This window comes from Festucalex cinctus, chromosome 15 (assembly GCF_051991245.1).
Source record: "Festucalex cinctus isolate MCC-2025b chromosome 15, RoL_Fcin_1.0, whole genome shotgun sequence".
Lineage (NCBI taxonomy): Eukaryota > Metazoa > Chordata > Actinopteri > Syngnathiformes > Syngnathidae > Festucalex > Festucalex cinctus.
The window spans coordinates 18,052,643-18,069,086 of NC_135425.1; the positions used below are offsets into that span (position 1 = coordinate 18,052,643).

Genomic DNA, 16,444 nt, shown 5'->3' on the forward strand with positions numbered 1-16,444 from the left:
AGTTACACGGGTTGTGCCTTTTGGAACTCATTTCCACAAAATGCTAAAAAGAAAAGAGAATATGCTTTTATTTATTTGGTGGCAGTTGCTCATGTTTAAGTACAGGTGCTCAGCCTTTGGAATCATGGGTTACAACAACTTTTGATGTAGACTGAAAAAAATAATACTGTAGTAATATATATTAATGTATAACTTGCAACGTGATGAATGTGCTTTGAGCTAATGTAGTTCTGGAATCAGCCAGAGAGTGGCAGTAGTGCACCATTTTTTTAAATATTTTTCATAAGAATCCACCTGAGCCTGTGGCAGGGGGCATATACTCCTGATTCTATTTGTTTATTATATGGCTACATGGATAGAATGTTTCAATTTCAAGATGTCATTATTAGCATTCCGAATTTGAATTATTGTTACACTGTACTGTAATACTGTAGCTCTTACTTTGCACAACCCCCCTTTAGTGGTGATCAAGAGAATTTGTTTTTTATTATTAATAGAAGGAGAATATTTGATAGCAAATCATCTAATTGATTGACAAATCCCATTGCTTTTAATATTAGTCAATTATATCTTCCATCTCTATACAGCTATTGCGTCAGCATGGCACTTTTCATGAAAATGTTCAAATTAGCCGTTAAGTGTGTCAGGTTTTTTGGGATCAAAAGCTCAAGCTTGCACTGCGTATGAAGGGCATTCATCATTGACTCCTTTGCAGTCAGACTGTGACCTGAATTCCCTTCATGCAGCATGGAATGCAGCAACCATGCCCCAACCCACACAAACTCAACCCTGAGGGCATGATTGATCAGTGCCACAACGCCAATGACAAGTCGTCATTACGGGACCCGTGGCCATCAGTCACAGACCATGAATCTAATGCTAAAAAGACCACACATGCAACTTCACACTTTTCATTGACTTTTCGATGCCTCATGTTTGTGGGGAGTAGAAAAAATACATTTACTTTCCCAATGTCCATTCTTTTTAAAATGGTGTTGAATGTGTTTGCCTACACTTTTGTTCAACAATTCAAAACGTTTTTTTTTTGTTTTTTTGTTTTTGTTTTTTTTTTTGGACGCTTCACTATCAACATAGTTTATGGTGCTTCTTATGAATCTATTTTAAAACCATCCAGCAGAGAATGCTGAGCGTGAACTCTTGCAGCACAGAATCTCATTCATATACATTTCTGTCAGATTTGATTCAAACCAGCAACATTTAACCCCCTCTACTGTCTTCTCTAAACACTTAGTTAATCCAAAATAGAAACGGCTCGACTTATAACTAGAACCATTCTGAGATTCGATATTACCCGTGTTCTTGCACCGCTCCATTGGCTACCAGTAAAATTCCACATAAACTACAAGATCCTGTTGATTACTTGCAAATCCCGACATGACCTCGCCCCTAGTTACATCTCTGAGCTCCTTGTTCCTCACTCCACGGCACAAATTTTCCGTTCTACAAATCTTGCCGTTTTATCTATGCCCCACACACGCCACAAATCAAAAGGTGACTGTGCATTTGCATTCTTGGCCCCAAGTCTGTGGAATGACCTTCCACTATCTGTTCGATTTGTTCATCGTTTGAATTTATACTGCATAACATCTCCAGTGGCTCCCTGCTTGTGGAGCTCGAAAACAATTAATAGAAATTAAGATTTTTGTTTTTACATTTGTATTTTTTTGATAAAATATCCCTTAAACGAGTTAATGATTCAATAAAAAAAAAAAAATTAAATATTAAAAAAAAAAGGCAGAATTCAATTTTTTTAAGTTGTCAGACAAAACCTAGATTTTTTTTAAGTTGTCAGACAAAACCTAGATGAAAGCTAGATGAAAAAGTTTTTAAAGTTGCCTAAACATGTCCCAAAACTGACCATAAAATGTCCAAAAAGGAAGAGGACGAGCAGAAAATTACCATAAAATATCCTTGAAACTTCCAAAAAATGTCAGAGAATTAAAAAAAAAAAAAAAAGTATAAAAGAAAATTTTCAAAAAGTAACCAAAATGTGAAAAGAAAAAGAAATAAAGCAAGCACAGAAAAAAAAATAAAAAATCGGAAACTGATTAAAAAAAAAAGGCAGAAAGAAACTGTTCAAAAACTAACTATAAAATATTTTTGAAAGTTGATAGCACAAAGGCAGATTAGTGTAAAAAATAAATAAATAAATAAAAAAGAAAGTCATAAATGCCCAAAAAGGGGCATCATAGAGACAGAAAAAAAAAAATGCCCATAAAATTGCCAAAAAAGTCACAAATTTGACAGAGAGGCAGAAAAATAAAAAAAATGACAAAAAGTAGAAGAATATCAATTGGGTGCTACATATTGTTGTGTTCTGGTGCAGCTCTGATTAGTTCTTGGGCTCTCAGTACATTAGACTTACATTAACACGTTTCTTACTGCAGCACAATGTTCAAATGTTTTGTGGCTCCAGACAGATTTTTCTGTTATGTGGCATAAAATTGTCTACTGTATGTGTATGTCTATTTTCTGTCCCAGTTTTACTTATGCTCAATTTTGTGAAAACTTTACGTATGTTTCACCCATTGTTGCATTTTAATATGAAACAGTAAAACCAGTTTGATTCGCCACCAGTTTGATTCAACACAAATACTCAGAAACCGATGCCGCTGTGTGTTATAATTTTTTTTCTGACATCAAATGACACTCACACAGTAATAATGTAAAGTAATAATGATAGACCAAATGTCACATCTCCAAAATGTCTTAAAAGGTTAAGTGATCTCATAGCTCCATCAGCCAGTCTCAAAGAACATTTGCACATCAAATTGCATTATGCACTCGGCATTCATTGTCAGGCACTCCTCACATTCGCTCGCATTTTCACAGCCTCTTATTTATTTATTTTTTCTATGACATTATAGGCCTTGGTTTGATTTATATATGGTTTTATAAAACAATAATCTGTGGATGGGTAATATAAAAGATACAATATATACATTTGTATACCCTGACACAATTTGTGAAATATTGGACACATTGGGGAAACCTTTGGTAAAGCCAAAGAATTGTCTAAGGATCTAAAAAGAAAAGTTAGTTGACCTTTTATAAATCAGGAAAAGTTTACAAAAAGATATGTAAAGATTTGGAAATTGCCAAATGGTAGCATTAAAATTCGCATAAAAAAAAATCCACAAGCAACCTCAGATGAGTGCAATAGCTGATTGCTAATATTTCTTTAAAGACACCTTTATAAATTCTGCCATGGTATGTCCAAAACAACTGTAACTGCAACTTTCAAGGCCAGTGGGCCTGCACTTGAGTCTGAATAGCTAAATGGGCCGACATATGTGCTGATACTTGCATTTGCATCATTTGTACTAACTGCCACCCTCTAGTAGCGCCGGTAATAGGACATATTTCATTATGGGAGTAATGACTCACCACGAATGATGATTGAGGCAAAGAATGAGCACAAAGAAACAAACACAATTCAGAATTACTACAGAACCAAACAAAAACTACTACCACTGAATAAATGTGTGCAGGGTGCTGCAAGAAAAGGGACCGAGTGTGTCCATAGACATTCCTCAACCGTTGCTCATGAATTATTGCAGGTCAACACGGGGTTTTGCTCACAGCCCCTTTCTATATCATTGCATAACTCTACAGCTATGTAGAAGAGAATAGATTGTTTGACCATGAATGAAGCACGGTCCTGTAAAATGTAGTTGGAGACTCATGACCTGAAGACCAAGACTGCTGCGTCATAATAAATGATTGAGAGCATCCAGGGGGAAAGGTGACACCGACTTTGCCTCGTCAATAACGTGATGGACCACTTTTATGAAAAGGGAAAGAAATACGCTGCTTTGAATATTTAATTTCCTCATCTACATAACATAGCATTGTAGAATAACAATGCAAACGTACAACGGGGTTGATGTTATATGCCACGGGACAAGGTTTTGCATCTGTATTCCGCAAATATACAAAGAGTGTGAAATAATGAGGCCATTATGATTTTTAAGAGGACCTTCAAGGGCTTCAAGTAAGGCAATAAAAATCATAGTGCTCATTCCTAGCAGAAAATCGCAAATGTAATGTTTTGAGTCAGAGAAATCTCTCATGTGTCACATTTACCGTTGGCCGCAACTTTCTTGAAGAACATTTGCATAAAACTTCAAAGGACGTCCCGTAAATGGGTCCTTGGTCGTCTGAGTTGGCCGAATAAGTCACATTGCGGCCCAACATCGAATTCAGTTCTTAAAAAGTGTCCAGGTCAATATTTGTAATTTGCGAGTGGGTTTGAACATACCGGTACAGTCCTCGCAAATAGTACATACACATAAATACGTTTGAACCTACTTGTAGGCTAAATGCTACAAAAATAGCATAAAAAATGTAGCTGATGAGGGCTCAGTAGTCACTAAATACAGCGGCAAAGTTGCTAAGTTGACAGATAGACATCCCACAAGGGGAATGGACTGATGGCTACGATAACAAATGTACCAGCACCACCACCCACTGTTGTCTTTGGACAAGTTGCAACCTGCTTCCATCTACAACCTCCAGAATGTTTGTCACTCAGACACAAACAGAAAAAAACGTGGCGTGATGCACAGGAGACCAGGTTTATCGTAGCGTCTGCCATCTTATGAAAGAGTATTTTGTTGTTTTGCCTGCCACTATAGCTAATTTAATATGTTAAATAATCTGTTTTTGGCAAATTAAATGAAGTTAGACCCCCCCCCCCCCCCCCCCCCAATCTCTCTCTACCCCCCTCCCTTGTTCTGGATGGGTGCAAATTTTACTTTAAATGTTATGAGTGCTGTCAAAATAGGCATGCCCAGTTTTCTTTTGCCACCTCATGCAAGGAAATAAATTGCTTCAATGCATTGTGTCCCCATGGAAATCTGGAGGTGGGGACGCATAATGGTCTCCGGATTGACAAATTAATGAGACGTGACAAAAAGGCATAACAAGGTACACGTGACATATTGATGTTAGTGGCAATCATGTTCTTAATTGACCACATGACAATTGTATTAAGAAGAGAGTGAATACTTTCAAACCAAAAATCAGTGCATTGCCATAAAATAGAGGGGCAAAAACAATATTGTATTTGATTTTTTATTTTTTTTTTTCAAATTTTTTTTTTTGCAAAAATGGGCGATGGCCGCCAAAATTCAAATTGCCTTTTTTCAGCAATCCCTAGAGTACTAGTGATGGGAAAATGAAGTTGCACTGCATCTTTACTCCTCTAGATGGCACTCTTGGTTTAAAGATGCAGTGGACTAGCCTGCACTCACTGCATCTTGAAACCAAGAGCACCATCTAGAGGGGTAAAAATATATCGCAAGTGATACTCTATCCTGATTTCTTCAAGTATGAAAAAAGCCTCCATTTTTTTTTTTTTTTTTTTTAATTTATGTTTTACATGTTGTAGTTAACACTTAGGACCAGTGGTTACTGAGAAAAGGCAATTTGAAATTTGGCGGCAAAGGTCATTTTGGCAAAAATAAATAAGTTCAAAATAAATAAAATGAACATATCACACTGAAATATCTCAGAAACTGTTGATCCAATCAAGCTAACATTTTGGAAATTTGTCTTTCCATTCACTAATTTGGAAGGGGTGGGGTTTCAAAATGCCATTTTTCTTGGTGATCTGAGGTGGAATGACACTCGCCACAGTGTTTTGAAGAGAAATATTGCTACTTGTTCAATTGTAAATTGTTTATTTACATATCTAGAAACACTTGTAGCAGATTTGTTTTTGAGTATATGCCCTGGGCCACTTAAAAATGGATGGTGGGCCACAAATGGCTCTGGGGCCATAATTTGGACACCACTGATTTATCAATGAATGGGATGACCAAAGCAGCCGAGGCATTTAACCCTGCCCATGCAGTGATAAGAATCCACCACCAGAGGGCGTGCAATGAAACGCCATTCAAAAAAAAAAATAATAAAAAAAAAGGGGCAGAAACGCACGTCCACGCACAGATTGTGGAGGTTCTCTAACAAAGTGTCAACACCGTAGCGGCGCTTGACGGGGCCAGCGGCACGCACGAGCTCGTTGGACCTTCGGGTCAAGAGCGCACGCTTCCCCACCCCTGACGTTTCTGTCGCTCTGCTCGGGACTTTTGGGACTTTAACATCTCTTTAGTCGCCGAGGAGCGAGACTGGAGAGAGCGAGAAAGGAAGAAAGGACACGCGCGAGGCGAGGCGAGGCGAGGCTGACTGAAATCACAGCAAACCAAAAGAAGGCACTCGGAGCGGCGTCCAGTGGTGGTTCCGACTCCGAGCGCCGAACATAGTAACGTCAACCGGATAAAGTCATTGTTCCCCTCCCGCTTGGATGTTTCCGCTGGAGCCGAGCGTGGTTTGGACTGTGTTGTTTAAACAGGATGGTCGCGCGATCGAAGTATGTTTTTTTTTTTTGTTTTTTTTTCTTAGCGTGTTCCCTCCTCAAATGAACTGGGGTTCGGCGACAGAGGACGGTTCGGCTGCTTCGCTTTGACCCAGCAACTAAACAAGACGTGTGCGTGTTTCAGCGTGCAGTCTCCGCGCTACATGTCAAACCAGCTGTTTTGTTTGACAACACTTCCACTTTTGATGTTTGTATTTGCCTGTGAAACTTTTTAAGGATGAAGAGGAGAAAAACCCCGCGCCCGATTTCGAGCGAGTGAAGTGAACCCACGGGAAAGGGTGCTTTTATTTCAGTGCTTTGCATCTTCCACCCTGACTGGATCCGATGGCTGACATGCGCCTGCCACAAAAAAAAAAAAAAGTTATGAATTTGCTTGATAGCGAATGAGCAACAAGGGTGCGACTGCGTGCTTCATTTCGTGGACTGCTCACTTTTGGTTAACGTTTGTGACATTTTTGAGCGTATTTGCAGTGGAGTAAAAAGCAGAAGACATGGAGGAGTGGAGGCAATGCGGACGGTGGCTGATAGACTGCAAGGTTCTGCCCCAGAATCACCGGGTCGTGTGGCCCTCAGCTGCCGTGTTCGATTTAGCGCAAGCCTTGCGTGACGGGGTGCTCCTGTGCCAGATGTTGCACAATCTCTCCCCCGGATCCGTGGACCTGAAGGAGATCAATTTCAGACCTCAGATGTCACAGGTGAGTCTGCCCCCCCACAGTCATGTCTAGATTGTGCACCTCACACTCCTCTGATTCACACAAGGCCAACTGGTGTTGTATGATTTCACTTTGGACTTTTGAATGCCCCCCCCAATCAATGTCATAACACTTCATTGGCCGCAGCCCAAATGATAAAGCTGCACACCTAACCATGTAGTTCCATGCTTAAAATATACCCAAGGTCCATTCAAGTCATGCATTGAAACGAGGAAATGTCCTGCCCCTGCACTCTTCTCTTGTTTTGCTTTCATCTGCATGCATATTTTGAATTATTGTGCCACATCATATTACCGATGTGATAGCAAACAGCATGTTTACCAGACATTTCAAGATGCCGCATTTTGCTCTGTGTTTAAGTGGAAGTAAATATGAGCACCTTCCGAAAGGAGACATTTGTAACTGTTTGACTTCGAGGAGTAGATGGGTGTGGCATGTTTGATTCAACTCAGGAAAATGCTGGAAAGACGGCATTGTGTGCTTTAATTTTGAGGCAGGACTTCAATTTGTGGTTTAAGGCTGTGTTGACATGACAACGTAATATTCGGTTTGCAGTTGCCTTTTATAATTTTGACATTTTTATGTCAAAATGACCCCTCTTAACGTGAACATGTAAAACACAATGAAAACACTTGTATGGATGCCAAACGTAGTAGTTACTGATGACATTTTGTAAATGAAAACTGAACTGTCACACAGTGGCTAGGCCTACCTTTCATCAGAGTTTCCTGTATGTGAGTATGCAAAGGTTATACTGGGGTAGAATTAAAAAAATTTTTTTTTTTTAAATCTGTTGTTAGATTTTATGCTGATTAACTCATTCATTCCCAACCATTTTCACTGAAGCAACCTTCGCTCTCGGCTGTTTTACTGGATTTTGACTGATTTTGCAAGGTCCACATGATTTTCTGTTTTATTTCTATAAATACATGGAGGAACCGACCAAAAGAAAGATTAAGAATCTCTTCTTTCATCAGGAAAAAAAAAGTATATTTGTATCTGTTTCTGTTTTGCATAAATTAGCATTAGATTATCATTATTCACAAGCCTGTTGAAAGCACTGGCTGATCTCTTATATTCTGCTGCCACCTGCTGGCCTTTTTTTATTTTTTTTGTAATAACTGCCATTGCTTTAAGTGAACTCTTCATGTCAGAAGCTGTATCAAAGCCCTCTCTAGGCTCGAACATAAAAAAAACAGAAATACGTTTTTGGGAGTGCAGGACAAAGTACTTAAAAAGATACGTATATGTTTTTGGGTTTGAATGAGTTAAAATTAAAATTGGCACGTGGGTCTACCGCTGATGACCATCCACAGCTGGGACCTTAAGGCGGTCGTCACTGAATCCCGCCATTCAGGTTCCCGCAGCTTGTGTCCCTCTGTTTTGCTCTCGCTAGCTTGTGCTAGCTTCTCCCATTAACCACTATTGTTAGCCGCTCTAGCTAGTTCTTGCTAGCCACTCTTACTCGCTGTTCATGCTAGCTCCTGCTCGCCATGTTTCTCGCTCATTCCAACTAAAAAAATTTTGGAGAGGCTTGCGAAGTGTGGTCTGCCTGAGGCACAGTCGTGTCTGCTTCAAAATCGTTGCATTCTATTAGTTGGCCAGGTGATGGCACTAAATTCTACCCACGTGATAGAGAGAAAAAAATATTCGGATTCTGCACCTAAAAATCAGTTCAAAACATCTGCCAACACAAAAATTGTGTTCCCCGGTGCTACACCACTTCAACTGTCTCTTGGTGCTATTAAGATCAACCAGAACAACATTTATTTTTATTTTTTTAAATGTTAACGCTTACATTTTAAAATCAATCTGACTGGCTTTGTATCTATGTGGAAGAGCTGAAATCACTTTATGAATTTAAACAAGAAACAAAAGTGGAAATGCAGTATTTAAAAAAAAAAAAAAAAACATGCCTCCGGTTCTATACGGTTCCCTTGCTGCTTCAGCTGAACTACGTTTCCACAGCCAGCATGAGGAAGCATTGGATGCCAGAGGAAGTTTATTTGACCACAGTGGTAGAAGGAGAACGGCAGGCATTTATATTACCTCTTGTTCACCCTCAAGTCTGGTACAGTACTGAGCCAGTGGGTACGTTAGGTCACTTCACTAGGTAACTGGTTGTAGTTTTTCCAAGGCTCAAAAGTTAGTTGTTGAGCATAGAGACAAGTCATCGTATCACTCATGTTTCAATGATGTGGTTTTTAAGAGATTGCAACCAATCTGGGATGACTGAATATTTTTTTTATAGAAGTTCCCCAGTCGTCATAATAGAAAAGGCCAGTCTTATCTGTTTGAATGTGTGGGTGTGTCTTGCATCACTCTTCCGCAATAGCCAAATTATCCCTAATTTGGAGAAGTACATTTGTGCTGAAAAGCAGAAATTCAGTGTATTTGGGCCCCGTATTTTGTAAAACAATCTGGGCACGCGCAGATGGGCCGCCTTTATTTCTGTTTCTCTTTGGTAGGCACCATTAGCCTCAACTTATCTTTTCCGCAAAGCTTCGAATCGGACTCCGTTAATTACAAGGCGAGCGAGAGGTCGGCCTGGCACACTTTGATCCTCCCACTAATCCCACGATGAGTATCTTCAGCGAGGGTGTGTGTGACAAATTGCTTAAACAAAAAGCTGGCAGCTGAACAAGAAGTGCATCACGATTTATCATAAGGAAAAGGTCAAAGCGTGTGCTTTGACACGGTCTCTGGCTTAGCCAAATGAAGAGGAGGTCAAGCACAGCTTTTGCATTATTTGTTCTCCACAAAACTTTTTTTTTAACGTTTACACTTGCATGGTGATTGATAGTTTCTGACACTGATTCTTCGATGTGATTATGCCCTGCAGTTAATTAAGTCATAGCCTCAAGTATGCTTGACCTGCAGGGTTTAGGGCTTTAAAATTGTATAGTGGACTCTGCTTGAATGTACCACATTCCGGGAAAAAAAACAACAAAAAAAGGAAGCGTTTTCCAATAATGCTGCTGTTAATAGAACGCCACTGACCAACATGTTCTAATGTTTGGCTGTGATCCCAGTTAGCGATTTAGTGCAAGTCTGTAGACCAGCACAGCAGTCGCTCTGTCCTAGTACACCCACAAAACAGCATCGTGGAAGAATAATTTACTGAAATTTGTACTGGATTGCCACCTCTGGAAAATGATGGCCAGAGTCCAAAACGTACCATGGTTGTGCATTATTCCATGACATCAGAAATTGCTCATTTGGTTTGTAACTCTTCTAATCTTGACGCTAAAATGGTGAAAAGTGTTCTTCACTCCACAACGCATCTTAACATTGTAATCACTGCAAAAACGGCAGTAAAAAAATAAATAAAAAAAAAAAAAGTTAAATAAGGAAATTATTTGCAAAAAGAACATCCAGAAGAAATCTTTACTTAAATTTACATGTAAGATTTGAAAAATAAGAAAATAATATGAGGCCCATATCAACCACAGCGGTACTAAAAATAGTATTTTTAGACTAAAAAGTAATAATGACTTTTTTTTTCCCCCTAGTTGTAATATATAAAATATATATATATATATATATATATATATATATATATATATATATATATATATATATATATATATATATATATATATATATATTCATTTACATTTGGCCAACTTAGCCTGAGTGTCAAGCAGGGAGGTAACAGGTTGTGTTTTTATTGTCTTTGGTATGACCCAGCCAGGGATTGAACCCACACCTCCCAATCTGAGGGGCAGACACTCTAACACTAGGCCACTGTGCTGGTAATGCATTTATTGTAATGACGAAAAATGAGCTTAGTAAATATAACAAAACAAATTTTTACAAGAAAATATGCTTACAATAAAGAGCTATATTGCACTTTAGTCAGATTTAAGACCTGTAATTATGTTTTATTTTATTATTAGATTATGCAAAATCTTAAAATAAGAATATTCAACCTATGAAACCCCAGTTCAGGGCCATTGATGTTGGTTTGTCATCTTAAAATTAGGAAAATGTTTGTTTTAAGCCTCACAGTACTTAAAACTGGCAGTTAACACTCAATGCCAAGACTGCTTGATCAAATAAGATAATTAAGGAATAACTATCTTAAAATAAGCAGAATGATCTCATCTCTCATCAAAATAAGCAAATTTAGGTTAAATTTAATAAATTATATCTTGCGTAAGATTTCAGTTTTTGCAAAAATCCTAGTTATACTTGCTTGTATGACCAACTACATTTTTTTTTCCACTTTACCTCATTGGCAGAGTAGCAAAATGCATTTGCTTCTCGCTGTGTCTATTTCGCTGAATCCTCATTTTTAGCATGTGACACTCCTGAGACATTATTAACAAAAGTCTGAGGTTTTGTCTTGCCACCATGACCATATCAATAATAGTGTTATCAAAATGTGGAAAAGCACAGAAATCCACTCTCAGCAGAGTTGGGCTGGATATATGAAAAGGAATCCTTCTAGTGCACAGTGAAGGACCATTGTGAATGTGATATTCATGAAGTTAATCGTGAGCAGTGAGCTGCAAACACATTAACGTGTCTGAATTCCAAAGTGAAGGGATGTGTTTTGCTACAGCAATTTTAGTGTGCCATAATGGTCGCAAATTCACTAACCCGAATATCGGAACGAGTCTCAGTCCACAATAACAGAGGCACATTTGGGAAAAAAAAAAAAAAAAAAAAGTAGCTTTTGCAATGAAGCAGCCAAGATGACCTTTGTAGGGGGTCAACTAAATCCCCGCTTGTACTCTAAAAGGCAGCAAAGCATTCATCTTAACCTCAAGGTTTTAAGTGGATTCCTAATGAGCTCTGATGTTTGGAGATGCATCACAGCTCCAAGTAGGTGGACATATTGTGAATCCAGCGCCTCGGGCTGCCTGAAAGACGAAGCCCTCCGAGACCTTTTTATTTTTTTTTATTTTTTTTATGTTCTGCTTTTTCTTCACCGGTTCTTTCTCATCATTTTTATTCTGTTAGGTAGGTGGTTGTGAATACCTTTGGGATGACTCAGGTGTGCGTGCGTGCGCATCACTTGCTTTTGTTTCTGCATGTGCGTGTGAGTGTTCTCATCCTGCCACAGGGCTCCGGATTTTATACTGGGTCTTCCGCTCACAGTAATTGATAGGGGTGTTAAAAAAAAATCGATTCGGCGATATATCGCGATACTACATCGCGCGATTCTCGAATCGATTCAATAATCGGCAGAATCGATTTTTTTTTTTTTTTTTTTTTTTTAGGATTCACACCTTGAGCATGGAAGAATGTTATATGAACGGCACATTAAGCCTTAATATTTTTATTTTAATGATGTTCAAACATGAGACAGATTACAACCTCTATAAGACTGAAATTTCAGATAAATAAATAATACATTTTCATATAAATCTTACACTCTACAAGCTTACACTTTAGTATTTTCTAAATATGAATGAAAAAAAATCGCAACAATCGACTTATAAATTCGTATCGGGATTAATCGGTATCGAATCGTGACCATTCGTATCGGGATTAATCGGTATCGAATCGAATCGTGACCTGTGAATCGTGATACGAATCGAATCGTCAGGTACTAGGCAATTCACACCCCTAGTAATTGAGATTCTTCCTCTTTGTCCAGATCCTACCAACATATTTGTTGCTATTGCCTAGAAGTAATAACTCAGAATGATTTTTATTATTTTCAATGTTATGTGAATCTGCAAATGCATATTTTAATTCTTTTTTTTTTTTTTTTTTTTTTCCTGAACATTACATGATTGGATGATGGCATGCAAAGTGTATGACACGTCAAATGAGATCCACGATGAAAGAAATAAAATCAATCAGCGTGAATGAAATGCACAAAACAAAATACAAAAGAAAAGCGACCACCCACTCTTCTCTGAAATCTCTATTTGGGAGTGGGGGAGCTCCATACTGTAGAACCCCTTCCTCCCTGTGGGGTAATTTAATCTAAGTCTTTGGTCGACTGTTGACCACTTGACCCCAGTGCTCGCCGGATGCAGGTAATACTGCTAATGGACCTTGTTAGGGACACATCCTGTGTCGAACAGCTGGGACTGTGTCACCAGAGGCTAATGGGATTGACAACAAAAGAACAATGCGAAGATCAGGTTTTCTAAACCTTTTGTGTCAGGCTATTCTCCTCCTCAGGGCATTGAAATATCTTTCAACTGTACATTCTTAGATGTGTAGTAGATGTGCTGACCTTTTCATACCTGTCGGTGCTGTTATTTCTTGGGGTGATAAAAATGGATGTTACAAGGACAGCGGCTTTTGATATGAATTAATTTTTGACAGCTCTAGCCTGTTCATTCATGATGCAATACAATAAAACGTGATTTCACTTTTCAATGGATCTTCATTTGAAGTAAACGACAGTTTTTAACTGTACATTCTTAGATCTCTAGATGTATAATAGTGTTTCCATTGGCATTAGACCAGTGGTGTCCAAACTACGGCCCGGGGGCCATTTGCGGCCCGCCATACATTTTTTGGCCCGTTGGCAAATACTAAAAATAATTTCTCAATGCTGTTTAAAAAAAAAAAAAAAAAAAAAAAGAGGGTGGATTAAACATTTCTAGCTATGCAAAGACACAAATTTGCAGCTAATAATTCAGTTTCAGAAATAAAAATAGTTTGATCCACTTGTTGCTTAGTGTCAAGGTCCAATTTGTGAAAACATCACATTAGATTAATGGTTCATAAGTGTGGACAGTTGACAACCGATTGTTCTTGTTGTGGTTCAGAATGTCAAGTTGGGATCAGCTGCTGCTCAGTGGAGAGGCATATCTATTATAGTGGCACACAGGGGTCACTATTTGCCTTGTGACTGTGAGCAGTTTTCAATAAGTAACTACACATTATATCAACAATTTATAATTGCTTCATTGATTTTTTTCCATGTTTAACTCATTCACTGCCATTGACGGAAAAATACGTCAAATGATGCATTTTTTTGCTGGTCTGGCAATGAATGTGTTAATAAATAACTTAAAAAAAATCAAAATGGCCCTTGCAGCTTTCTATATTTCTGCATGTGACCCTCAGAGGAAAAAGTTTGTTACTAAGAGTGGTTGGAAGCGAATCATTGTTCTGTTCCTATTTCACAATGCTGCTCTGTTAAAGGATAATTATCCTGACACATATTTAAATGTATTTGTTATGATTATTTCCATTCATAAGGGAGGTAGTTCATCTGTCGGAATTGTTCAAGGTCACTCTTTGAAGTGGGCTTCGCAGCAGCAGTGAGCTTCACCTTTGTCAAGTTGAAGAACCGTGTTGACTTCCACTTGACCTAGAAATAAAACTAAAGATGCTCTCGGAATCAAGCAAGTTGCGACAAACTCAGAAGTCAAGTAGCTACTTATGATCTTTTTATGTTATTTTCAGTGACGCACTCTGCACCTGAAGCTCCGTCAAGAGGTGACAAAATCTTGACGGGTGTGTACTTGTGGTCAAGTGCTTGCTTGCATGCATCATATGAGGTGACTGTGACAGTTGATTTTGTCATCAGGTTTTCTATGTTTTTTCACGTAAAAAAAAAGAATAGAAAAGCAGCTGTAAAATATGAAATGCAACAAATTGACTTCACGTACGTATATAATAAATGCCCGACTTTCAGATGTCTGACAGCAGACAAAGCATGACTGGTTGCCTCTGATGAGAGGAGTGGTTGCACGAAAATTGAGCATCAATGTCACTGGTGATTTTCTAAATTTGTTTTATATCCAGTGAATTTGATGAGGTATGAAATATTTCAATTGACCCAAATGAAAATGTCATAGCTCAGTCAGCCACATGTTATCTTAAAGCATATGAGAGGCTGTAAAAAGCCACTTGTGGTATAAGAAAAAAAAAAGCCACCCCAAACTTAAATAACAAAACAGTTAAGTGCTTGTATTAAGTCTCTCAATGGTGAACAAAGTGGGACGTCGTTTAGGTTAATATTCATTATATGCCTGCAAAAGCAGGAGGTGGTATCGGAGGCATTAGAGGTGCAATATGAATTTTAACACCCAAGACTTACTGCCCGCGGCTCTTTTTTTCGAAAGCAGTTGTTACCGTCAATGCTGACGTCACCAGACATCTGATTATGCCAATCTGCAGAGCCTTAACGGCTGTATGAATGCACAGTTTGGACACAAAATGTCGCGCTTTGGTAAGCTCTGTCTGAAAGGGCCAAGCGAACAAATCCCAGCTTTACTGCTACGCCTCTTTTCCGCCAATTTACCGTGAAGCTCGTGCAACAGCTTTTTCTGGTAAGGATTATCAAAATGTTCTTTTCCACAGCCCCTTGATGTATTTTTGTTGGTAAAGATGGAATGGGGCTTTATGGCGGCTTTGTCAGACAAAGTCACCATAACAGACACCAAAACAAGGCTTTAAACTACAATTCAATTTTCAATTCTTCGTTTTTTTGTTGTTGTTGTTTTTTTTTTCAATTTTAAACTAGTCTCGACTAACTTCTGTATTGTTAGCCTCCTCAGTGGCTGGTCGTCCAAATTATAAGTGCATTATTTTTGTGGGAAACTGTAAATAAGGACTTTATTTGAAGGCGGTTTTATGGCATACCTCAGATTTAAGCAAAGGAAATATTAAAAGTAGAGTTCTCTCTCTCTCTCCCCACAGATGTGGGCACATGAATTTGAGCGTCCGCCATTCGGCAATCGTCAGGACACCCGTTCGTTACATTACAGTTGTTATTTTAGGACCGACAATAATTTTCATGGATGCAGTCAGTAGGGGTGTGCTCAAAAAATCGACACGGCAATATATCGTTGTGGGCCTCATCACAATACACGTATCGATACGCAGGCGTCAGAATCGATATTGCTCGTTAACTTTAAATCGGCAGTTCACGTTTGCCTTTGCGGCTTCCATTGTACCTAAAAAATAAAAACCAGCAGCGTCTTTGAAGTTAATTGCCTTCAATTAATGCAAAAATAGCTCAACAGTAGGGGTGTTTAAAAAAAAATCGATTCAGCAATATATCGCGATACTACAGCACGCAATTCTCGAATCGATTCATCCTCTATTAGATATTTTACTCTTAATTTGTTAGTCATTTTTATTTGCTTTCAGTCCTTGAGCATCATCTGTCTTCCTTCACTCAATGTATTGACAATGCCCGCTGCATTTTGTCATGACAGTCGTTTAGCCAGGAGTCTAATTTGAGCTGTTGTGGTGCTAGGCTGACTGTGGCTGTTTCATGAGGTTGGGAACAGATTAAGATCTGGACTTTGCTCGGGGGAGAGGCAAAGCAGTTCCCTTCCCCCTGTGGACACCTCCAACCCCGGCTGTACACGCACGTAGACACACACTTTAAAAACAGCAGACT

At 38.7% G+C, this 16,444-nt stretch overlaps 1 protein-coding gene across 9 annotated transcripts in view; it reads left to right on the forward strand.

The window, feature by feature from the left end:
* The first annotated feature begins 5,949 nt into the window (after positions 1-5,949).
* vav2 (vav 2 guanine nucleotide exchange factor) overlaps positions 5,950-16,444 on the forward strand; it is a 156,913-nt gene continuing 146,418 nt past the window's right edge. For 5 of the 9 annotated variants that reach the window (XM_077496440.1, XM_077496444.1, XM_077496442.1 and 2 more), the window contains exon 1: positions 5,950-7,095. In XM_077496440.1, the coding sequence (XP_077352566.1) occupies positions 6,892-7,095 (204 nt within the window). In that variant the 5' untranslated portion in view covers positions 5,950-6,891. The remainder of the gene's footprint in view (positions 7,096-16,444) is intronic. The other 4 variants (XM_077496447.1, XM_077496443.1, XM_077496448.1 and 1 more) reach the window with 2 other exon arrangements.